General features: G+C 35.4%; 1 protein-coding gene across 1 annotated transcript in view; it reads left to right on the forward strand.

The window, feature by feature from the left end:
* The window catches only part of LOC125667328 (uncharacterized), a 31,396-nt gene extending 5,439 nt beyond the window's left edge, over positions 1–25,957 (forward strand). Inside the window, exons 3-25 of the mRNA XM_048900852.2 lie at positions 1,299–1,499; positions 2,205–2,396; positions 2,559–2,708; positions 3,893–4,263; positions 4,500–4,593; positions 11,371–11,628; positions 14,185–14,478; positions 14,582–14,611; positions 14,879–15,427; positions 15,929–16,489; positions 16,603–16,968; positions 18,442–18,576; positions 18,763–19,350; positions 19,444–19,989; positions 20,074–20,166; positions 20,265–20,558; positions 21,163–21,426; positions 21,618–21,689; positions 22,118–22,297; positions 23,718–24,049; positions 24,215–24,356; positions 25,489–25,577; positions 25,780–25,957. Coding sequence (XP_048756809.2) covers positions 1,299–1,499; positions 2,205–2,396; positions 2,559–2,708; positions 3,893–4,263; positions 4,500–4,593; positions 11,371–11,628; positions 14,185–14,478; positions 14,582–14,611; positions 14,879–15,427; positions 15,929–16,489; positions 16,603–16,968; positions 18,442–18,576; positions 18,763–19,350; positions 19,444–19,989; positions 20,074–20,166; positions 20,265–20,558; positions 21,163–21,426; positions 21,618–21,689; positions 22,118–22,297; positions 23,718–24,049; positions 24,215–24,356; positions 25,489–25,577; positions 25,780–25,839 — 5,861 coding nt within the window. The 3' untranslated portion in view covers positions 25,840–25,957. The remainder of the gene's footprint in view (positions 1–1,298; positions 1,500–2,204; positions 2,397–2,558; positions 2,709–3,892; positions 4,264–4,499; positions 4,594–11,370; positions 11,629–14,184; positions 14,479–14,581; positions 14,612–14,878; positions 15,428–15,928; positions 16,490–16,602; positions 16,969–18,441; positions 18,577–18,762; positions 19,351–19,443; positions 19,990–20,073; positions 20,167–20,264; positions 20,559–21,162; positions 21,427–21,617; positions 21,690–22,117; positions 22,298–23,717; positions 24,050–24,214; positions 24,357–25,488; positions 25,578–25,779) is intronic.
* Positions 25,958–26,304: the final 347 nt, after the last annotated feature.

Consider the following 26,304-nt stretch of genomic DNA (forward strand, 5'->3'; position numbering starts at 1 on the left):
CCTACACAAACATTATCGCTACAATCCATCTAAAAAGCACAAACCGGAAATGATATACGTAAGAATACCTACACAAACGTTACCGTCACAAATCATCGAGAATACTATTGACCGGCAACAGTAAACATTTATTGACTAGGTTCGAGGACAACAGTTGTTTTGTTTGACCCGAGGACCTATCCGTTCGAGGGTCAAACAAAACAGCTGTTGTCGGAGGACACAGTATATAACTGTTTTGTTATACACTTCCTTTCTTTTATGTTGTTGGTTTTTTGTTGTTGTTGTTTTTTTCTCAATGCACATGGTTTGTTGACTTTGAACTTGGAACTTTGGACTTTGAACAGGACAGTTTGATTGTGTACATTTGTCACCGTGTCCTTTAGTTTAAAAGAAAACATTGCCCAATATCCTAATTGATAATTATATTTTTCATGTTTCTGCTCTGCCTTTCATCTAATAAATTCTGTATTTCATTATCAGTTAAATAAGTGAACCTCGTCATTACGTAAAGTGTGTAAAGAAAGCAACAGAATAAGAATCACGTGACTTGCGTAGCCAATAGAAATTGGGCAGTCTATTGCCCGGTAAACAGTTCGTAAACTGTTGATCGGACAATCCAACAATCCAAAAACTACTGATCGGTAAAATAATTATTATATTTCGTTTAACGACCATCCCGATAACTTTTATTCACATTGTATCAATGCCTACATGTATGCCCGGCGAATACGGCCTTATAACAGGGAGGGATCTTTATCGTGCCACACCTGCTGTGACACGGGCCCCCTGTTTTTGCGGTCTGATCCGAAGCACCGCCCCATTTAGTCACCTCTTACAACAAACAAGTGGTACTGAGGACCTATTCCAACTCGGATCCTCACGGGTACTATGCAGCACTAACAGTACCAACTCTAACAATCCAAAAACTACCGACCGGTAAAATAAAGAATGTCAGCAGACCGGTAAAGGTGAGATTGAACTACCAACTCTGCATGTAACTATAGATTAAACATATCTAACGTACACCAGTACTGGGACGTGAATCAAAAGGTTTCGAAATCTGAAACATGATAATGTCAGTCACGGGAGTTACAGTCATTCATAATTTTGGGAATGCCATACTGGTCGCAATTGGGTCGTGATTTCATGGTCAAAGAGCTGTAGTTCTTTATACACTGCAGTTGTTCATTATTCATTTAAATTTCTTGATTTGTACAAACCTCCAAAACTTGGATAAAAAAAATAATCTCAATAATTTGTCATCAGTGATTTTAGCTATAATCACCTTTTTGTTATAGTCACCAACCCCCTATGTCAGGGCTGTATTATAGCGGAGGGTGTAGGGTACAACAGACATGGATCCGACTGCCAGCGCTTTGTCCAGTGCTACTTTGAGGATGGAACAGCGGTTGCCAAGGAGAAGAAGTGCGGATTTGGACAATTTTTCTCGCTATCTGATCTGACATGTGTCCACGCTGAGTTTTCTGACTGTCCATATGGTAATTAATTCAGGGTATCACTGACGAGATCATTTGTAATTTAACCTTGTATATCCCATCAATACTTTGTTGAAAAAGGATGACTCTTGTTTTGATTACAGATCGAACTTCATAAAACACGTTCGATCAGTTGAAATGGACATACTAATTACAAGATTATGTAGTTTATTGTAGACGTCGGGTTTAGGTAGCTTAGCTTAGAGATAGTTATGTTTTTATTGTAGACGTCGGGTTTAGTTAGCTTAGCTTAGAGATAGTTATGTTTTTATTGTAGACATCGGGTTTAGTTAGCTTAGCTTAGAGATAGTTATGTTTTTATTGTAGACGTCGGGTTTAGTTAGCTTAGCTTAGACATAGTTATGTTTTTATTGTAGACGTCGGGTTTAGTTAGCTTAGCTTAGAGATAGTTATGTTTTTATTGTAGACGTCAGGTTTAGTTAGCTTAGCTTAGAGATAGTTATGTTTTTATTGATTGTTTTTTCCCACGTGAAAGAAACCGAAGAAAGGACGGATTGTTCCAGAATTTTTTTTTACACTTTTCATCATATTTTGTCCCTCGTTTTGTTGATGGGTCATTTTCGTACTTTATGTAACTTTTATCTTGACCTTTTAATTACTTGTAAAACTAATCCATTACTTTGGGGGGGGTGTTAATGTTTAGCTTTAAAGTATTACCTGAAAGAATTTTTTCAATTTTCCATTTAGATCCCTGTATCGGGCAACCAAATGGCGCCAGCTGGAACATGGCAGAAAATTGCCAGGGTTACTGGACATGTATAAATGGTCATTCAATGCCTGCATGCTGTGGTAACCAGACTAGATACGTGCCGGGAACTGGTTGTACAGCTGACGTCACATGCATAGAAGCGTGCCCATCCAAAACCTCCTCTGTACCATGTATGCCTTTCACATATAGCATAACCTTTGATTATACTTAAGCGGAGTCATATACTGTATAATCAAAAAATAGCATGAATCCAAAATGTATAATAGGGAGAAAATTATTGATATCATAGGACCAATGCAATGGAAATTATTTTGAAATTAATCTATTTTTAGTTGCTTGTGACACCCAGGCTGACCCCGACCCTAACTACTACCAGCAGAACGTTAGTGACACTTTGTTACGGCGCCGCTGTGCTCCCGGAACTCAGTACGACAGTGGATCATGTGGTTGTTCTATCCTTGTCACAGTGGCGCCATCTACAGGTGAATACTAAATATGATGATTTAGCATTTCAAACAATTTCCATACTTAGTTTAATATATACAATGTATATACCCGGTCGCGATAGGCTAGTGATCCGGGTTCTCGCCTCGCTCTACTCCCAGAAGCGCCAAGTCTATGTACGCATGTTTCACAATATGCTTTAGCACGGTAAAGAACCCTCTTTGCTATCACCCTAAACTCCATGCAAACATGTAGTTCCAAATTTATAACACTCCATCTAATGTCTCTACATGACTAAAATATTCGCTCGCACTTGAAATAACAAACACACTAAACATATTAGTTGTTCAAAAGATGTATTCCGTAAATTTGTCAGTTTCAAATGTGAAACTCGTTTTTATAGAACTTTTCAATTAGTGAATAACAAGAATAAAGCAAAAGAATATAATTATCCATGTACTACAAAGTCATATCGCTCGCTTAGAAACACTAAAATCATTTCAACCTGTCTGATTCGACATTTGTGTGCTCTTCAAAACTCACTGTGAATTCCGACCCATTTTATCGGTTTCCATGTTCTTTACTATTTGAATTTTGTCCAAGATACGATGTAGATACGATAACGACGATACCGGCAATATTGAAACGATATCAGTACGATATCGACTATTTCAACAATACTGGGTATATTGTACTAAGGCTGTAATCCTAAGGGTTTGTATAGTCGGTATCGTATTGATAGTGAATCCTTATTGTTCAGGTTTTTCGTCTTCTTAATATTGTCGATGCATATCGATATCAAATCATTATCGTGTTGACTATCATCTAAATTATGCACGCCATTTTCAGTCTTAGTAAATCCTTCCTGTCGATATCATCGATATTGAGAATATCGTATCAATACCGAATCACGATCTTGTTGACTATAACGATCATGTGTGATTTATTGTTTGAGATATTCTCAAGCTTTCATGTCGAAATTGTCAATATCGTATCGATATCGAATCATGATCGTTGAGATCCTCCATCTTGTCGATATCTTGTTGACTGTCACCATCATGCATGCCACTTCTTGTTGGATTTCCCATTCCTATGTTGTGAACAGGATATAAAATTTGACACTGTACAAAGTTCATGGACGAGTACCATATAATGGAAGGACACAATCCACTGTGTTATAATGTCTTTAGTAACCATGACATCCTTTTACATTGATTAACAGCATGTACTCCAATGCTGTACCACTCCCAGTCCAACCAATACTTCTATGACGCCTATAACGTGATTCCAGTAGGAATGATCAATGTGGCTGTCAGCACTGGGTCCTTGGGATTTGGCGGGAACGGTGAGGTCAACATTTGGCGCCTGGCAAATCAGGACTTTCATGATGTGCTCGTCATCCGATTTGAACTGACGGTGGGGACATCCGCCATTCCAAGGACAGAACAGGTGCTCGTGAACTGCCTGCATTCCAATGGACCAATGGCACCAGCTTCCGTAGACATCCAGGTGATCAAAACCCCCAGCGCAGCACAGCTAGTGTATACAATTAGAGCAGGCGGATTGTCCAAAACGTTGACATCCCCAATCACGGTAAATATATCAGAAAAGAACAACGTGTAAAACATTCAATCAAAAATGCTATCATATTTGAAAAAAAAATTCAAATTTACTACATGTATTAATCATTGTCATTTCTGTTTACGGTATACAATGTACTGACATGTTAGAGAAAATAGATGGGATAAAAAAGTCCAAAATAAGCATCTATGGTCAACATGTATTTTCGTTGTTCGCTGCTCACGCAGATTGGTACTGTTGTTTTGTAGCCTGGTGTCGCTAGAGAAGTAGTATACGCATATGATGGATCGGTGTTTGCTACATATTCTGGTCCAGGGACAGAATCCTCTACCACACTCGTAGGTCAGTACACACAGATCAACAGTCAAATTAGTAGTTTTCTGAAACAGCCAGACACTGTATTGAATTTAATTTTTGTTTGTTTGTATATTTACCCTTGCAAAAATTATGGTAGGTCATTATCATTTACTATAATTATGTATATTTTACTATATGTAAAGCATTGGTACTTGAAATAGGTATAGTTAAAAATAGAAATCTTGAATACAAATACCAACGTGCGTACTTTAGATAGCTACATGTATTAGCAAATATTGAAAAACCTTCACTAACTATACATGTAGTATACAGTAGATATTTTCGGGTTTTCAGCGCACGGGACTTTTTAAAAATTTTAAAGTTTGGACATAAGTATAGTGGTGAAAATGTGTAGGGTATTTTTTTATATTAAATTTTCAAGACGACAATACAAGAATGCAGCGATATAAGGCTTCAACCGTGCAATATAAGGCGTCAACCGTGCAATATAAGGCTTCAACCGTGCAATATAAGGCGTCAACTGTGCAATATAAGGCGTCAACCGTGCAACGTAGGGCTTCAACCGTGCAATATAAGGTTTCAACCGTGCGATATAAGGCTTCAACCGTGCGCATATTTTTCTGCTCCGTAAATCGCAGGTTTTTAGGAGGGGTGAATCTGTAGCTCTCTTGTCTGTCCCAACATTTCTTCAGAGAGCTACAGTTCTGCAGCTAAATGCTATGATGATTTGTAAAGCTAAATTATATTCAACAGGTAATGTTGAGAGACGACAGACGGGCTTTCTGTTAGGGAGACCGGCAGATACATCAGGATCTATAAATAGACTGTCGGGTACCATAGCAAAGGTAGACATTTCCAATCACATAGACATTTATAGAAAAATGCAACAACAAAAACCTGAAAGTGATAAATTGTTATACAGACGTTTTTGAGATGATCATCCCATTCATAAATAAATAAACATAATTCTGAACTATCACTGTAAATATTTCTTGTTCTAAAACGCATTTTAATTTTGTTTTTCAGTTTGAGGTGTACAACTGTGTTAGCGATTATGTAAAGAACTTACTAGTTTCTATGTAATTATTCACTTTTGTCATCTACTATGTGATTCGACAGCATGGAACAGTTATTGTGATTGGATCATCAATTCACGTGCATTCCCGGCATGCCTAAGTTTAATAATTGGAGACTCACGTTAGACAATTAATTAGGAGAGAGAGAGAGAGAGAGAGAGAGAGAGAGAGAGAGAGAGACCGTGCAGTTTATTCAGCATTTGACCTATCTGTGACTATATCTGGTCGGCAGCCGCTAAGTATTTCCAGGATACATGTTACAAACAAAATTTAACTTTAACAAAATACATACATGTACATGTATGCATCAAATGAGTGAATCATTAAAATAGATATATACTTGTATCTCCCAATCACTGGAACCATGGCATCATCCCATGGTAATAAAGAGGTCAAATTCACGGGGTTATGAAAGTACATATCTGTACAGAATATGCTGAACATGTGGGTGCTGCGCTATCGTGGGTTTCATTTTATAGTGAATTCTCATTGTGGTTGAGCATTATTGTACGTAGAAGTTAAACATGTTACACGAAAATCATAACCTGGGACCTATATAAAAAACAGACTCATTTTACAGGACATGGAAGTTAAAAATAAAACATGAAAGTCATAACCTGAGACCTATAAAAAGAACTTATTGTACAGGACATGGAAGTTAAAAATAAAGCATGAAAGTCATAACCTGAGGCCTATAAAAAGAACTTATTGTACAGGACATGGAAGTTAAAACATGATAACTGATAACCCGGGACCTTAAAAGATATATTGCCTTCCATATTTTATGCATTGGATCGATTGCATATGAGAAATAGATTTGTTTAATGTCATTTGAAGTTTATAAAAACATACAGTTCCAAGGATGAAAACAGAATTGAAAATATGATAGGAAATGATAAATATAGGCGGTGCTATTCTAGAAAGTGGAGATTGGATTTTTTTATGTAGTCCTGATAAAGGGACCAGAGTTCACATTCATGTCAACATTCTAAACATTCTATCCGTAACATTATATAAAATGTGGAATTTACATCTTAAAAGGTAGTAAAATTGTTCCCACTAGAGGCATCCTGTTTTACACAACTCTTTCTTGAAAGATTGATGTTATGATATGTATTGAATTATGGCGTTGTATGCAGAAATAAAACGTTGGCATGAAAATTGAAAAATACACCACATGATGATTATTTGCAGTGGCTTACAGATCTCATGTTTTAAAAAAAAAAAATATTACTTACTTTATACAATAGTAAGAGGTGCAGATGTGGAGTTCTATTTTCAAAGTTATCCTTCTTTTCATATGAAATAGGTGGCGGTGATTATCTCTCATGATAAGAAATATGAATGACGTTAAATGCCTCGATGACAACGTAATATTGTATACTGTGTGATTTGATTTATTATTTTCCCATGCTTTATTATTATGACTGTATGGTATGGATCATACATAATGATAGATTATATATTAGATAGACGAATTATTTTTGCGATATACATTCATAATAAAATGTTTAGAAAATTCACTCTATTTATTAATTGCGCACTTGATATAACCGTTTATGTCAAGCTGACATATCTAAGGTTGAGAATCTATTCAAATATAAATAATGAACAATCCTTTGTATTCACGTGCTCTCGTACTGATAAGATATTGGCCTCGGGAATATTGTTATCAGATCAGTTTTATATTTACTTACGATTTAATCCATGACTATCCATACATGAAAAGCAAGGGAGCGTATAATTTCAAGCATTCAGAAAATTACAAGCATAAAATAGTTATCTTACTCTGTATCATGATACACTGTACAATGGCAACCGTTGTTTCGAATTGGCATTTTTATTGGCCTGTGTATTACGTATTGTACGTCATCATTTATGGGGCCTTTTATCCGTCAGTTTCGTCAACTGAATATTTTTAACAAAATATATATACAGGGCGAAACTTGATTTTCAAGAGACTGATAAGTCACTGAATATTCATTGGAAACTTACTGAATAACAGAGAATACCGTTCAGTGAATTTACAGTGACCACTGAAAGACATAATTCCATGAGGTGAAAGGTGCCTTTTCATCATAATCATATGATAATTTTCATGGTGATTGGGAGATTTTTAAGAAGTATTACATTAAATGTTTGAAGTTGTTAATGCAACAAATCGTGGGGCTTTGATACATGGGCTTTAGTAGTGTTTTTATACCTACACATTTTACAATGATACTTTTATCATTACTGAATAATTTTGAGTAAAACACAACAATAAGGAATGTTATACAATGTACTAAAATCAGATTTGTAGATATAATGAAATTGTTAACATGATATCTTCTAAATTATATTTTAGCATTAAATTTTGTTGTTGGTGCTACATGTAAATGTATTTAAAAAAAACCAACAAAACAAAACAAAACAAAAAAAAACACAAAAAAACAAAAACAAAAAACCAAAAAAAAAAAAAAAAGAAAAAAAAAAAAAAAAAAAAAGAATGAAAATGCTGCCACATTTGTATTTATTTTTATCAAAATAAAATTCTTTCATAACCTCCTATATTTTTTCTGTTTTTGGCGGTAAACCGACATATTATACCCAAATTTACCAGAGTTAATTTTTGTGTAGTTTGTCATAAATACCAACAAATCCACATGTACATTTCTGCATAACAATTTAATCAGATAAAGAAAACACAGCGCCCAAACAATGCAATGGTGACATCTGGTTTTATAACTTGTGTGCAGTGTTTAGTGCCAGTTAGGTTAAAAACTTCTTCAAAGAAAGAGGAGTGAAGAATAGAGGCATGTCTGATTCATAGGAATATAAAAATCGCACGTGTAAGTATTAAAGAAATCCTACGTGTAAGTATCATACAGATGAAAATTGTTAACTACGAAGGCTACGATTGGGTATGGCACGCCAAATTCACAAAAATGAGCTAAACATAGTTTCACAGTCGATAAACTAGGTTTATCGACTGTGAACTATAGTTTACGGACCGAAAACTATATTTAACGACGTTAATCTATATTTCACATCTGTAAACCATAGTTAACAGATAATCTATGTTTCACAAGCGTAAACTATAATTAACAATGAAAACAATCATTAGCGATTGCAAAACATAGTTTATCTGATAAATACGGTTTCACGATTGTAAACTACGGTTTACAAGTCTAAACTATTATTAACGAATGTAAATGATAGTTTACGGTTTGTAAGATATAGTTCATAGTCATTTAATGCGCCGAATTCACAAAAAAGTGATGACCACAGTTTTGTTTAATATAGTTTATGAGTAAAAATGGCATTTAACTATAGTTTACGATCAAAAACTATAATTGACGAATGTTAAACATAGTTTATCTGATAGATTTAGTATCACAATTTGTGAAACTAGGATTAACAATTGTGAACTATAGTTAACGAATGTAAATTATAGTTTACAAATGTGAATCTGTATTTATCAGCAAAATCTATTGTTAATGTTTATTTAAAGACAGATAAACTTGGATTAGCATTTGTAAACTATAGTTTACAACCGTTAAATATAGTTTTACGGATGAAAACTATAGTTAACGAATCGTTAACTATAGTTTACGGTCCGTAAACTATAGTTTACAGTCGATAAACCTAGTTTATCAACTGCGAAACTATGTTTAGCTCATTTTTGTGAATTTGGCGTGCCATAATTAGGATTCCAAATTGTTCTTTCATTCTTATTTCTTTACATGTAGTTTATACATGAAATACCTAACAAACATGTATAGGTTATTATTTCATTGAAATAGAACTAAAATGTAAAAGTAGAAGAAGAAAAAATATATTCTCGTAGAATAATCATGAAAGCTGGGCTTCAAATGTTTATTGATCTAAATATTTTATAGGTCGTGCTGTATGAATTATATAGCATGAAATTTGCTCTCATTTTCGCCCATAGCCTCATTGGGTGATTTCAAAATAGGACAAAAGATTTACTCATTACCCTTTAGTAGTAATAAATAGCTTGGGATGAATTGAAAACAGTACGGCATTGTTTTCAATGCACGTGAGCATTACTACATTTTCCGGTATACGATGTTTGCTTGTTTCCCGAAAAATTAGACCCATGCTTAGCACTTCCGGCCGCAGCAGTGAGGGTTCCTGAACATGTCAACGAATGGCCTCGACACTGGACCTCCGTTTTTAAGGTCATATCCGAAAAACCTGAGATAAGGTATTCAATGTATAACGAAATGGTAATGAACAACTTTGAAGTATGTCAATCAACATAAATGTTTTATTGTTGAATAATGATGAAAGTACAGTAGATGAAATTCACATGACTGGTAAATGATTAAAAGCTGGCCTTTTTACAATTGAAACTTTTTTTGAAGAGATATCTGCCCTTTGTAAAAATAAGAAAAATCTAATTTTCTAAAAATGTGTGTGGTAAATGATTAATTGTATTTAATTTTTTCGTAAAGTGAAAGTATATGTAAATTCCTACCTTGAGATTTGTATACAAATATAATTTCTTTTAAAACTACTTTAATAAAACATATTCTTCCCATAGACTTCAATGTTAAATTCTATGTGAAAGAAATGAAGCAATAAACAAAATTTAGAAAATTCCTATGGTGACTTTCTACCAGGAGATTTGTATAAAAATATAATTTCTTTTCAATTTTTTTTTAATAAAACATGTTCTTCCCATAGACTTCGATGTTAAATTTTATGTGAAATAAATCAAGCAGTAAACAAAATTAAGAAAATTCCTATTGTGGGTTATTTTTATTTGATGAACCCTTCAAAATGTTACCATGATTACAAAAATCCCGCCATCAATTTACTAGATATGAAACATGGTCGTTATACGTGGAATTCATTAAATGCCGAGTGTTTGGCGAAGGAGCAATCACTACCCTGATAACGTTTCAGGTTTGACGCGGCCATGACACGAGCGGGGCTCGGGCTCGGCCTCCGGTTACGAAACGAACGCTATACAACTGAGCATACGATACTGATTTAATCTTGGGGGGGGGGGGTGTTAGGTTTCAGTTTTCTAAGTTTTTCCTTTTCTTTCTTCTGTTAACCCTATTAATATGTGCATGTAGAAGAAGCATGCGTTACCGGATTTGGGGATTTGAAACTGAATTATTTTACAAGAAAACATAGATGTACGTGTATAGCTATGAATCTAAATCTCTTAATGTTGTTTTTAACACCAGATTCAGGATGCAGTTTCGCATGTTATACCTGTCTTTCATCAGTATCATATTTATTCTCATACAACGCATTTTCTCAGGTAAGTGAATATTATACCCCAAAAAAATTATTCACTATATTTATTGTATGAAGGTCCCTGTTAGAATTTCTATAATAGATAAATTCTTAATTTTACAATTTGAGTCTTCATATAAAATCATTGACAGAATTTGCATTTACATGTATGCTCACAAGGAATACAATTCACTTTGGAGCTTGGACTTGATCAACCTAATATAATTCTATAGACGGTCAGAAAGTAACCTTGTAACTGTTTCATTTTATCGAGAACCATATATCGCAACAGATAATTTCCCTTTCCTCCCACATTTTGTAATGTCTTTCAACAAATACAATCCGCCATATTGCCACAACTAGTAACTGATTATAGACGGAAGTCACGTGACATTTTTTTTAACACTGACTGAACGACATTGCAGTCCGAAACAAAATCAATTTGACGGTCCAGTTTTTGTATCAACAGAAACACTTTGCAATGGACGGGTCAATCTGGTCATTGGGATGGACTCCTCCTCCAGCCTCACCTCAGTGCAGTTCTTACAGATCAAGAACTTTACAGCGAACGGTTTAGTGAAACGTTTCATGTACAAACACACCATCGCCACAGTCGCATTTGCTGAGAACGTAGATATCGTCACCGACTTCGGGGAACTGAACAGCGACAAAATCATGATGTATAACTCGAATAGAAATTTCCAGACTAGGATTGATTATGTCATCGGTAAGATCTTCTCTGCTCATATTTTGATAACAAACACAAAGCTGATTATTTAAGGAATGACTTTAATTCTAGAATTAAAAACATTCCTTATAATTTAATACACAAGACGAAGGCACTAACCCTCGTTTATCAAACATATACTCTGCAAAATACAAGTCAACTGAGCCACGCAATGATTCACTTAGCAACAACGACGAAGCATCTAGCTGTGAAGGCAACCATCTAAGTTCTACGGAGCTTATTTATCAAAATATGGTAAAGGTAGTTACTGAAGGTGAAGTTTAAAGTTTTCATGATAGAGATATGTATATGCTATGTATGCAATGCGTATTTCGCTTCCCTTCAAAGATATATATGCCGTATCAAACAGTATGATTTCGATGATAAAAACCAGACCCAAATTTTGTCAATATGATAAACTATGAAATGAAAGTTGAAGATAACGAACAGTGATCAATCTCATAACTCCTACAAGCAATACAAAATAGATAGTCGGGCAAACACGGACCCCTGGACACACCAGAGGCGTGATCGGGTGCCTAGGAGGAGTAAGCATCCCTTGTCGAACGGTCACAACCGCCTTGAGCCCTATATCCTGATCAGGTAAACGGAGTTATCCGTAGTCAAAATCAGTATATAATACGATTTTATAATCTCGACAAATTATATATATCGACCACGTTTTGTCTATTAACAATAATAACTTTCATTCATATGCCGATTCGATATATCCCCGTGAGCTCGAAATAAAAGACACCAAACACTCGTCCACTTCTGCTTCATACTTAGATATTTTATTGAAAGTAGAAAATTTCTGGCAAACTGACAACTCAACTATATGACAAACGGGATGATTTCAGCTTCTCCATCGTCAACTTCCCATATTTATATAGCAATATTCCATTATCACCTGCATATAGTGTTTATATCTCTCAACTGATTCGATACGCAAGAGCTTGTTCTGCGTATAGTCAGTTTTTAAATCAAGGTAAGCTATGACAAACATGTTGATGTTACAGGGGTTTCAACAATATCGATTGAAGGTAACATTTCGCAAATTCTATGGTCGTTATAGCGATCTAGTTCGTCAATACAACCTATAATTGGGTCAAATGTTGTCTGACGTGTTTCATACCGATTGTTAGGCCGTTCTTGGCACACTGATTTTTGACTACGGATAACTCCAATTACCTGATCAGAATAGAGGACTCACGGCGGGTGTGAGTTATGAGATTGATCGATGTTCATTATCTTCACCTTTCATACGGATATCAAAGGAGAACTGGTCTACTCAATGTAAGGGGAAAACGGTGATTTTCTTATGCATATTTATGGTGGAATGACGTTTATGGTGGATGTGCGCAAGCGTGCGAGAAAAATATTATTAGAAACATCATGGGCGATATTATTCGTTTACAGTATGTAGTCATGCTGAATGGTGATTGCGTGTTAAACATGAAATTTAATTCCCTCCATTGCTCAAAGTGGTTCCCTCTACCCTTTTTTCCACCTGACTGACTTTTATCGCTGAACTTGTCCCACCAACTGCAGGCCGGTCATGCTTTCACATCTATTTGTTGTTGTTTACTTTCGAAATTCCGCGTGCAAATTCACGTGATCATGAATATTTCAAAATGGGACAGTGACTATCCGACTCAGAGAATACATAATCAAATAGCAAATTAGCTTCATTACTTTAATTATGATTATGATCCGATTGAGTTAAAATGCATAGTTTGCATAAAGTGTATAATTTATATAGCTTGATATAACACACTTATATAAAACACGTTTATTCCTACGATAATATCCAAAGATTACGGCATATATAGCTTTAAAGACCGACTTTGAAGTCGTTGAACTCCGACAGATTGAGAAAATACGGGAAGTTGCATTGTTTAGGCCTACCCAAAATAAATCTTCAAACATCAGAAAATTCAGTAATTTTCGGCTTTTAACCCAATGAAAATTTCTACTACATGAAAACTTACCCTTGCATGCAACGTTGTCGCAAATGGTAAATCCGACACAAGAAAATATGTATAAGCAAGTGACAAATCGCGATCCACATGTCAATGTGACTGACGTCATCTGATATAAAATGTGACGTATCTTTTGTTTGTTTGTTTGCTTTGTTGAAAGACGGATCAAGCAATGAAGCAATCCTTCACCTTTCCTCAGTGAGAAATGTATTTCTACGTGTTTAGTTTTTTTGTTCACGTACATGTACATAAATGTTATAGTGCAATATCTTTGACCCAGACGCCTATGAAAACCATGGTTGTTTTCGTTGCAATCGTGTCTACAGACGATGGTGTAGATAGTTTGTACCATCATCGGAACGGATGAAAATAAAAATATTTTTTCAAAATAATTGAAATCAGACAAAGTTAGAGAGCAAACTTACAAAACAACGCGATTGTGAAATAAATAATGATTTAGAGTGATTAAGTTTTTTTTTTAAATTTGGTAATTCGTATCATTGTGAATTACTGTGACAATAAGTATAGTTCGGATCTTGACTGCCATTTTAATTGATTTATTTGTTTATTTTAGGAAATATGACAGACATGTTGGCTACTAGCCCACTGCTAAGCCCAAGTGTTCCTAAAGTGGCTTTGATTTTAACTGATGGAAAAAGCACGAGTGGTATCGGGTTGCTCCACGAGTCAGCAATGTATGCGGATAGAAATAATGTATATGTGATGGCTATAGGTGTGGGCGATGAGGTTAACCTGTCTCCCGCTGAACTGACTAACATGACCCATGGTATTAAAGAACACCAACAAATCATCCCATACAAGGAACTGACTAAATCCCTCGATAATGTAGTGGAGCAAATCTGCTACCGTGAGTTTAAATTTTTTTGTGTGCCACACATTGTGTTGTTACTTTAAACATAAAATTACAACCAGGTGCAATGTAATATACATGGGTTTAACTGTAATTTCAGTCTCTCAAGATGGAGCAGTAAGGACCGGAGGTAATGCGAAAACTACTTTATCCAATTTCGTTTGATGTTACACTAAATTCTATAAAGTGACGTATTTTAAAATATTCCATTAATTACATTTAGATATTCCTGAGATTATCTATTATCTGAAAAGTTATTACTATATAGGGGATATTATTACTACGTGTGTACATCTATTCAAGAGAAAAATATCAGTTTGAAGCGAAATATTATTGAAATATAATGTTAAAAGAATTCTTATTTTTTGAAAATGAAACTACTTTAATTCAACTGCAGGGATCCGTGGACGTTACCTCTTTACTATTGTCTTTGATGTCACAATTCAAAGCCTTGATCATACAAAGGATTTGATATCCCGACTCTTAGAATATATAGAGTTTGGTGATCCATCGGTGAATCTTATACTTGCCACCTTAGCTGATGGACCTACTTCCATCGGACGTTTCGACGAAACCGCCAGCATGATTAAAGTTAAAGACTTTCTAGAACACATGCCGAGCAGAGATTATCGGTATTTCGACCCTGTTCTGGCATATAAGAAAGTGTCGAGTGACTTCCTGTTTGCACCAAGCGAGTCATCAAACATTGCCTTGTTTATAACGGATAAACCCCTTAATCTCAGAACTTTTGCATCAACAAAGTCATTTTTCAGCTCCAAATCAAAGTCTTCCAATGTCCAGATGATGTACGTGGGAATAGGTTCGTCAGTAAATCCGGATATGACTCTAACATTGACCGATTTTAGGGTGGCACACAGAATTATTGTTTCCAAGGAGTCACTTTTAACCAGTGGGTTGAATAATATTGTGAGAGCTGTTGGCACAGGCAAGTATTGGACGTTTTCATAAAAGTTAAAATTAATAGTAGTGACAAAGAATATTCCCAAAATCGATTTGTAGATGAAAGCATTAATCAGATTATATTCAGATTTAAAAAAAAAAATACATGTATATTGAAGAATATTCCAAAAATGATACATATTATTTTTTACCTACAGAGGTGTTGAAATACCCTAAACCAGGTATGTAATACAATACTAATATCAACTTGGCTTTACATTTATATTTCAGAAAGATTATTCAGAAAATCCCCAACAATATTTTCAATGCTGAAAGTCTGTGTAAACAATTTCATTCATGTATATCTAATGTGTTATATATGTCGATTTGTTTTTCAGGAAATGTAACACATGACGGTAAGTTCATAAACATGAAATTTCGAACTAGTAGGCTAATTTTTGGTTTAAAAATTCGGTCAAGGGCTTGACATGTTGTTGCTTATATACCAAATGCACAAATGTGTATAATTTGATATGTAATATTTCAGTATTTCATGGACCAGCAGAAATATTGATTGGATATAGCAACTGTCCACACACATTCAATGTTCAGAAATTTAATAAATATAATACATTTCTTGAAAATGTTGTGAGAAATATCCATATGGGATCCGACAACGTCCAACTAACGCTGGCGACCTACTGTACTGAAATCAACTACATCAGCAGCATAAAAAATTACATGGTCACTTTTCACATTCCATATGGTCTCCAACGTGGAGGTGTGATAACCCAGTTACAGTGGACAACGGCAAACGTCATAAGAGAAGTGCTGAATCTGTATAATGATATAGAATCGGACGTCAAGATCGCCATCGTCATTATTGCCGATTCGTTCATGGAGGAAGATTTAACTGCGCTCCTGAAAGAGGCAGACCATGACAAAGTTTTGATTATGCCTCTTGTCTTGTATAACGAAAATGCTACGACAGAAGGATTGAAGGAAAAAGTAAATATGATGGATACAGCTATACCACCATTGTATATTTCCTGGGCAGAGTTGATATTTGATGGAGCCAGTCAAACCATGCATTCGTTGCAAAAATACTGTACGTCATTTGCAAATATAATCTCTCACCTTTTAAAACAGTTGGTTTTTTCGTTTTTAGCATATTTATATAAATCTATGTATTTTAAAATTGAATTGGCGTTTCTTCTACAGTGATCGGCCAGAGGAATGATATCCTTGTGTCGGCGTCTAGTATGAATTTAAATGATGATCTTCTGAAAAATTATTTAAAGCTCTACGTCAGAGAGCTTCACAACATCAATCAAAAGGAAACCACTTCTAGTCTTCAGAAGAAAATGATATCAGACATTCAGACACACAGTAGGCGTGTGTTAAACAATGACGTAAGGAATACACACGCTGGTCTTCATGGTATTCTGATGAGTTTTCTATATTCGGAAGACCGCTCTGAAAATAGAGTAGGGTTCCTGATTTCGAGAGGACCATCGTCTATGCCCACTGTCACCCGTTCTGCAGCACGACTTCTGAAGGACTCCAACGTTCATATGTTTGCTCTTGGTATTGTAAAATCCTGATTTATAATTCTATAAATAAGGCTAAGTTTGATTACAGCAAAAATAGAGAACAAATTTAAAATCCAGGTTATCAAATTTTCGTTATTGACTTCCTGTTCCTCATCTTCGCCTTCCATTATATGCACCACTTAATGTGGATTTTGTCTAACACGGATACTTGCTAAACGGTCATCGTACCACGTGAAAATGTGGACTACTACGTTTCCAGCGGGTCCTCTCCAAGTAATAGTACCTCCATTTGATCGTACCGAAGTAATACAAACCATTGTAATACTAAAAGCAGAAACCATGAAATTTAGTGTGGACTAGAAGTGAGCCTGTAATTGTACTGATTTGTATAAAATCAAATTATTTGCTTCTTTTCCACTAGAATGTGATTGTCAGATAGGAATGTTTATAAATTCGTGAATTCCAACAAAAGAAAATATATCACTCGTTTATTAGTGTTGTTTAAGGTCAGCATTTTGCAAATTTTGTGGTCGATGTGATGATCTAATTCATAAATACAAGCTATCATTGGGTGGAATGCTGTCTGAAGGTGAATACAGTGTATAACTAACAGTTACCAATGTCATAACTCCCATAAGGAATACAAAATAGAGAGTTGGGCAAACACGGATCCCTGGATATACAGGAGGTGGGATCAGGTGTCTAGGAGGAGTAAGCATTCCCATTTCGACCAGTCACATCCGCCATGAGCCCTATATCTTGATCAGGAAAACGGAGTAATCAAAATCAGTGTGCCAAGAACGGCGTAAAAATCGGTATGAAACACGTCAGACAGCATTTGACCAAAAGACAAGTTGCATTGGCAAACTAGATCATTATAACGAACATATAAGTTGCGAAATGCCGATTTTAATCGAGACTTTTGAAACCCCTGTAACATCAACTTGTTTGTAAATAGTCTGCCGCGATTTAAAAACTTATCAAATTCATTGTTAGGCCGTTCTTTACATACTAATGTTGATTACTGATTACCTGTGATCAAGATATAGTGCTCACGGTGTGTATGACCGGTCAACAGGGGATGTTTATTCCTCCTAGACGTCTGATTCCACCTCTGATATATCCAGGGGTCCATATTTGCCACTTCCTTAATTTTGTATTCTTTGCTAGGATATATGAGATTGGTCACTGTTGGTTATCTTCACTTGTTCACCACTAGGTCATAGCGAAGCATTTTCAAATACCTTAAATCATTTGAAACTACTTCTAGGAATACATCTGCATTCTCCAGATTCAGTTTCAATAGTCCGCTTACAATTAATTCCTTTATTACATCCGAATTCGCCGTAATCAAACATGGTATAAATCAAAATTTAAGTTATAAGTGTTGATATCAGTGCATGCATTCATATACGGTTTGGAATAGTATACAAATTCAAAGTCTGAACATGTTCACATACTTTGAGAAATGTACATCATCATAAAAAGACATTTAATTTTTGTCCAGGTTTTGAAGTAGACAAGACTAGGGATGGAGAGTTAATGATGATAACAGGTGACAACACACGTATCACAAAACTGTCGTCTGCTACCGATATTATAGGAGCTATTGCCTCAGTCAAGAACATTATGGAATCTGTCAGTAAGTTTCATTTTGCATACGCCATTGTAACATCTGCGATACATAGGATTGATTGTGTCTCTATCATATTCTAAAACCAATGGTGTTCACAATGTAACCTTCATTAAAACAGGAGAACATGTATTCCTTTGTGCAGACTTTTGAAACTATAATTATATTTCTTTTTATCTTTCTTCATCGTTTTAGGTTTGGACTCAACGAAGACAACACACATTTCTATTGCCCTAGATACGTCATTAAATGTGACGGAAACAGATATAAAAAATCTCAAAGTGATGATAAACATGTTCAGCAAGCTGTGGTCCAAAGGGAAGAGCTATTATTTGACGTTTGGGCAATACAACAGAAAATACCGTCCCGAGTTTGTCCGCCAGGTTCTGAACAAGGACACGATAACAGATGTAATGCAACGGGTCTACGCCTTCAAACGCGAAAGTTCACGTGACATATATTCACGTGATTCAATCACACCTCAAACTCTCCCACTTCACACGACGATAAAGAGTTTACATCAAAGAATGAAAGAGTCGAAAACACAAAGCAGTTCACAAGTAGTGTTGATGATGTTCGACAAGGAACCGTCTGACATACTGTTGACTGACATTGCTCTCAGAGAAGCGAAGTTAGATGGAGTACATTTTGTGACGATTCCAATAGGAATTGAATCCTACCCTGACACATTTACTTACAGTCTTCCCTTGTATTCACTAGGAGACGCGAGTCCAAAAGCAATGAATGTATTTGACAGCACTTTGCAATCCGTGTTACCAAGAGGTAGAGTATAGTTGTCATAATTAAACGAGAATATTAAATGTATTTCTTACATTTGCAGGCAACCTTTATTAAAAATTTGTTTTGTGATTGTAGGAAAATTTGACATACTTTTTGCATTGGATGCTGACTCATTGGTGGCAGATGAAGCATTGAAATGGATGAAAGTGGCAACACAATACTTAACGTCAGGAATATCTTCACGGTTTTCTAAATACGGAGTTTCAACCTTTTCTGATAAGATCATAAATATAATTGAATATTCTGACTTTCAACGTCATATGTTGGTGTCTTATATGAAAATTATAAGCGACTTTACAAAACATATATCAATCCAACCAAAACCAAGTGTACTTATCAACAAATTAAATGGTTTAATTGATGTTTCTATGTCAACGGCTGCCAAAATTGGTCTCGTTTTGATGGATGACGACACGGATAATGATGGAGATTTGAAGTCGTATGCTTCTGAGGCTTGGTCAAAAGGACTAAATTTGTTGTCTATCGGTGTCGGTAGGCATACTGATCAACTAGAGATGTCCACTATCGCCAAAACCCAGACCGATTACTACTTACAGCTTCAGGATTGGGAAAAACTCAACACTGACGGATTTTCTTGGGCGATACGAACTTTTGAGAACTGTCAGTATTTCTTTCTTCAATATGTGCTTTGCTTTGAATTATATTTCGGCATTATTTGTACCTTTTTACAATGTTCCTTTTCAGTGGAGCCGTTGCATTTGTATGTCACAACGACTGTCCCGTCAATAACTACAGAACCATCAACTGCATCCACACCCAATACAGTTGTCTTAGAAGGTATTTTGGTTATTTTCATTTCATGATTAATTTTCCGATTACCTAAAACGCCTAATTTAAATATTTTGGATATTTAAATCTGTGTATTTGTTCTATAGAATGCACAGGTTTGGTTGACATTGCGTTCGCAATGGATGCATCAGGGAGCTTAACCACAGAAATGTTTAACGCTATCAAACGGACTGTTGCTAACACCATCAGTAATATAAAGCTCTCCAATAATGACGTAAAAGTTCGCGGAATAGTAACGTTTGATGACGAAGTCCAGGAGGTAGCAAAAGACATCAGCGATAAAGTGTCCTTGAGAAAACTCATACTCGGGGCTGTCCACACTAAAGGGATGACAAAAATAGACCTGGCTATTACCCGATTAACAGAGTATCTAATGTCAGGTTAGTAAAGTCCAACACACTGTAATACACACAGCATCATACGCATATTTTCGCTTGTACATCCGCATAGCGTGGTTTGAGACGAGTGTAAAATCTGAAAAAATCACAAGATCAAGGAAAGTCAAGAATTTTAATGTTCGATAATTTTACATTTGAATTTATGGCTGTTATATTAATATAATGTAGCTTGAAATTGTGTGATTATTATTTAGACGATTCAGAATAAATCAACAAACTAGGCAAAATGTAGTGCCCGCAAAAAACCGCTATGATACAACATTATATGTTTATAAAATGTGTTCAAATCAACATGTTTATGAACATAATAATATGTATATTGCATGAAAGAAAAGGGAATCCAATTGTATATTTTTAATTTTTTTTATAGACATTTTATTACGAAATAAGTTCATTCCACTTGTGAAACGAAATTTGAATGGTTTATTTGACTTTATCAAAACTTTTCACATGTTCTTTACCATTATTCATCATATTACGTCAACTGTGTTTTACTGATTTTGATTATGAGCAATGAAAATTCACATGTACATTTTGTTCATTTATACGATATAAAGAGGTTTAGTTTTGTTTATTCCCCAAAAAGAACCAAAGAGGAATGCACGAAAGGTAGGCGTGGTAATTACTGACGGGAAGTCCATGTATCCACAGAAAACTCGTGAAAGTTCTGCAGCTGCGGTGAAGAACAATATTACAATGGTTGCTATGGGAATTGGAGGACCTACCGACATTTCTTACACAGAACTCATGGATGTCGCCAACAACATAACACATAATTTTCTTTGGTTGAAGACCTTAACGTCATTCTTGCAAAATGGGACGCTGGTCTTGCATGAGAGAATCTGTAGAGGTAAGACATTGCTTCAAATAAATGCAGAAAACATGTACACGATTCAAAGAGGTTAAAGTGCCACGAAAAGCCTTTGTAAAGGTAAGATAGACAGAATAAAAATCAAACATGTAATATATATGTATGTACCATTGATCATGGCAGATGATAAATTAAATATCATTAAAGAATTTCTTTTCCTTTGCATGTAGTCACCGAAGGGGAAGATCTCTCTACGACGGTAGTACCCACAGTGGTCACAAAAGATCCCAACGACGCTGAAGGTGATTATATCACAGCTACTAGTGTACTCTGTTTATATTTCAATCAGTGCTGCTTTTAAATGGGTGGCATTTTTGTTGTATGAAGGGAATGCAACACACATACATGTAAGTAGTGTCTTTCATGAATTTCTTCATGCCTTTCTACGTATCCCGTTTAAGTTTGGTTTTTTAAGTTTTTGAAATATATAAGAGAAATTTCTAAACCAAATCACACCTTAGATGAATATTTGTTGATGATAAATTTCCGAACAAGACTTCATGGAACAATTTATTGTGTTGTGCCATCTCTCCATACAACTCCATAATGTACATTTATTGAACAGATGCTGATCAAAACTTTAGTCTGCTCAAACAACTCCAGATGTGTTTTAACTTGGCTTATGTAGGCTGTAACAAGTGTTTAATAGCTAAATGCATTTTTTTTACAGAGTTGTGTGCTAAATGTAACTGTAGAGGAATGGTTACAGTCCCTGATCCAATGGACTGTAGCAAATACCACATCTGCCTGGACTCCCAGCTTAAGACTTCAAAACAGTGTGATCCTGAGACGTTCTGGAACCCTACATCCCAAACATGTCAGCCACCCATGCAAGCCAACTGCCAATATGGTATCATTTTTTTTTTAATATTCTCTTTGGATTGGGAAGCCATCGTAAATGATGAATTATGATAGAAAGAGTTTAGGTTGTCCTACAATCTTATTAACGCTGACCATCTTTTCACCACACGTTCTATTTACGGAACATTCCCCTGGGTACAATTTAATTAATTATTATAACAATACATTTCATATATCAACCATTTTACAGACGGTTCAATCTATACATGCATTTACATGATTCACATCGACATCAATGGCGATATATTGCATTTACTCTGTTTTTGTAAGTTTATTGACATCAAACATGTCGTGCATAAATTCTCGCAAGTGTAGATTTTGACGTATCTTCGTTTCTTTTACAGTCGTTTGTCTGAATATTACATTTTCATTCGTTTGCCGCATATTCAATAATTCTTACTGATTGAGTTTTGTGTTCGCAAATTTCATTAGCAACCTTCATATACATTTAAAAAATCAGAAAATAAGATGCCGAATACTGTATAATCCTTATGTAACATGATCTTATAGCTACAATATTTTTCGCAATCATTTTTATTAATGACAATAAGTAGTTTTACACGAGATCTAGTACTTTTAACTGATACACATTACCAGACCCTTGTCAACTTCGCCCTGATGGATATAACTACACAACTCTACGGTTGTTGGAGGAGAATCGATGTGACCAGTTCTACACATGCCTTGGAGGTCGCACCAAGAAGTTGTGCACATGTGGAGAGAGGGTAGAGAGGGGCTTACTTGTCCACAAGAAATACGACCCTCTATCCGATCACTGTGTGGATGACGCCAGAGGCGAGTGCTTCACACTCATCAACAAAGGTCACCAGAAGACAACTACACCTGGTAATTCATGGATAAGTCTCTCTCTCTCTTTCTCTTTCTCTCTCTCTCTCTCATTTTTTTAGATTCGCTATGAAATGTTCTGATCACAAAACCTTCAATTAATATTGCCATAGTGATATACATATGCGTATATCCGACACATCCGGAATGATAAGATGATATTTTGCAAAGTAAATATTGCCAACCTGTTTCATAATTTAATATTTTCTTTACATTCAGAAACATGGGTTTGCCATTTGAGACCAGCAGCATCGGAAGAAAGATACATCAACGTAAAGACAAACAAGGAGCAGAAATGTCCTGCAAACCATATGTATAGCTCTGTGAAGTGTGGTTGTGTTGTGAAATCTGTAACAGGTATCCTATGTATGAAATATAATGAAGGAAGTGATGTTAAGCAATATGGATTTATTTTATTTATTGATAAAATTGTATCATGAATAAGTAAGGGACAGGTTGTCCCAAACATTTGACAATCTAATTCGTGGTTTGTTTTTTTGTTTTTGGTGATTCTGATGAAAATAGTCCCGTTCTTAAATTAGATATTTCTTTGTTGAAAACAGACACGTGTGTACCAAACCTAGACCTCCAATTCAACAGGCGATCAATTCAGCTGTGGAACGTGACCATCGCAGATGGACAGGGTGTGTTCGATGGAAAGAAAACCATGGTGTACATTCGGAGGATGGCTAATCATTACGCCCATGACTTCGCTGTCAGAATATCCTTGAGAACAATCGTTTACAAGGACATGATGTTATTTGAAAATTCAAATTGCCAGGAAACGGACCTACCTAGTATTAGAGTGTATCTGAAAAGATCAGGTGAGCTTCTGGGTGTTGTAGCTGAGATCAAGACTGCCCACGGATTTGTCAGACTCCATCTACGGTCCATGGTAAGGGTTTGGTAGTAATTCTTTTGACAAATATCATAATTCATAGTCAAATAGAAGCTGTGTCTCGACTAATATATGTTTGTGCGGTGAAATTTTTATATCTTTGCTTTTTCCTAATTCTATGATTAAATTTGTGTTGAACATACTCATGTATTACACATATAGGCCATCCGCTATGGTTATTATACAACATTGACTTTGGCTTCTGTGGATCACAAAGTTGCCATGTGGACCGCTTACGATAAAGAAAGAAATTGGAAGGCGACTTCACCAATACGTGAAAGTGACGTCACAATGAAGCTACCTGGTAAGATCACACGATAGATAGATAGATAGATAGATAGATAGATAGATAGAAGGGATGTCAAAATGAGTAATATTCTCAGACGATTATTTGATATTTTTACTCGAATTATATTCAATTATTCTAACTTTTTAAATACTGTTACTGCGATATTCCTTTGTGTAAAATATATACATATATTGTTCATTATAATTTACTCGCGTAAATACGAGCCTTTACAAACAATCAGATACGCATAATACAAGGTACTTCAAGGCATATTGAATCTAAATTTAATATTACACCAGGTAAATGTTTTTAAAATGAAGTAAATTTATCATGTATAGGGATGAACATGATAAACACCTTGAGTATACATAACAGCGTGAGCAGGATCCCCTAGTTGTAAATTCCCACCGATTAGTGTTCAGTTAATCGTAGTAGAAGTCCTGGTTAGTATACCCCAATGACAACATCCATTATGACAATTAATTAAGACAGCTTGCATGACAATATATTTTATTAGAGACCGACTTCACATTATCTAGCATAAAAGAGTAGCATTTCTTTCTGATCTTCATACATTTTCTCCCTCCAATTCTTGACTTTGCCGTATTCCGACTTTGAATATTGAATCCTGGAGAAATAGTGTTGGCAAGTTCCGTAAACCCCTCTCCCGGCCCAAGAAGGTAGTCTATCACGATCATGTTCGCGATTGAAATTGTTAACTTTTCAGATTGTTGCTTATTCATATTTTTTCGGTGAATTCACAAGGAAATTTCCAATCATTTTCTGTATTGGTAAATCACCACACACATACTCTGATTTCAAATAGGTAAATTATCAGTATGCGCGATTTTTTTCCGACTCTTCATATAAAAAGAAATTAGTCGAACATCGATGGTATCGAACGAAGACTATTCGAATACTCGTTGACATCCCTAATATATATACTTTAGAATGAGCGGTTCTTATTTCAAAACACACTGTATCGAGCACAATATCTTGCTGTTCATGTTGCCTGAGCATAATACAGAATAGAACCCTATTCCTCTACATGCCTAAGAACTTGAATACAAACTGTCCTATTTTGGGTAAAATTTGAGAGCAATTACTTTTATGTGGAGTGGGAATTATTTATATGATTTACATGCAGCGGAACCCCATCTACACTGTGATTCGCCGCTGTATCTGGGCAGAGGAGCCGATAAAGACCTGAGTCCATTCAAGGGAACCATAGACTTCGTAAGTCCTCATGGTTTTTAGTTAATTGTCTATTACATCATGCAAGCGCGTAATCTGAAATAAAATCTCAAATTTCGTTTAAATATGCAACAAAAAGGGCAGTTGTCTGCGAAATATGTCACATAAAGAGTAAGCTGAAGGCAAGTTTATTAAAATACAATGATATATCTTCCACTAATTCACATTTAACTTTGTTAATTAGTTTCAGTGGTACTACAGCTGCCTGCCAGCCGATGTAGTGGAATATTTCAAACACGTGTAGTGGATTATCGTCTTGTGATATATTTATAGTACTTCAATTACCTGCTATGTGATGTTATATATGTCACTGTTGATAAATGTCCATTTTTGAATAAATTATATAGCTCTGTTTTACACAACTCCTTTGTAAGCATTTTGTATTTCAACGCCTGCGGATTTAAAAGAAAAAAAATAGAAAGAAAGATTTTGGTTGACAAATGACGGTTATTGGTACAAGTTCCACCGGCTGGAACTAGGTGGAGTATATCGAGAATTAATTACAATTTTTTGTTTGCAATGTTAAATTATGAATCCGTTGTACCTCTGCGGTCTGTACATGTTCCCAGTAGAACGTCGTGCCTTACATGAAGGGCAAATATAAGCGATAAATATTCACCATTAATGTTACAAGACAGACAATTATCAAACATGAATTCTGTGTCACCTTATAATTGTTTGGTCTGTGGAGTTAATTTTTTCACGTATA

The sequence above is a fragment of the Ostrea edulis genome, chromosome 1 (genome assembly GCF_947568905.1).
Source record: "Ostrea edulis chromosome 1, xbOstEdul1.1, whole genome shotgun sequence".
In the NCBI taxonomy this organism is placed as follows: Eukaryota; Metazoa; Mollusca; class Bivalvia; order Ostreida; family Ostreidae; genus Ostrea; species Ostrea edulis.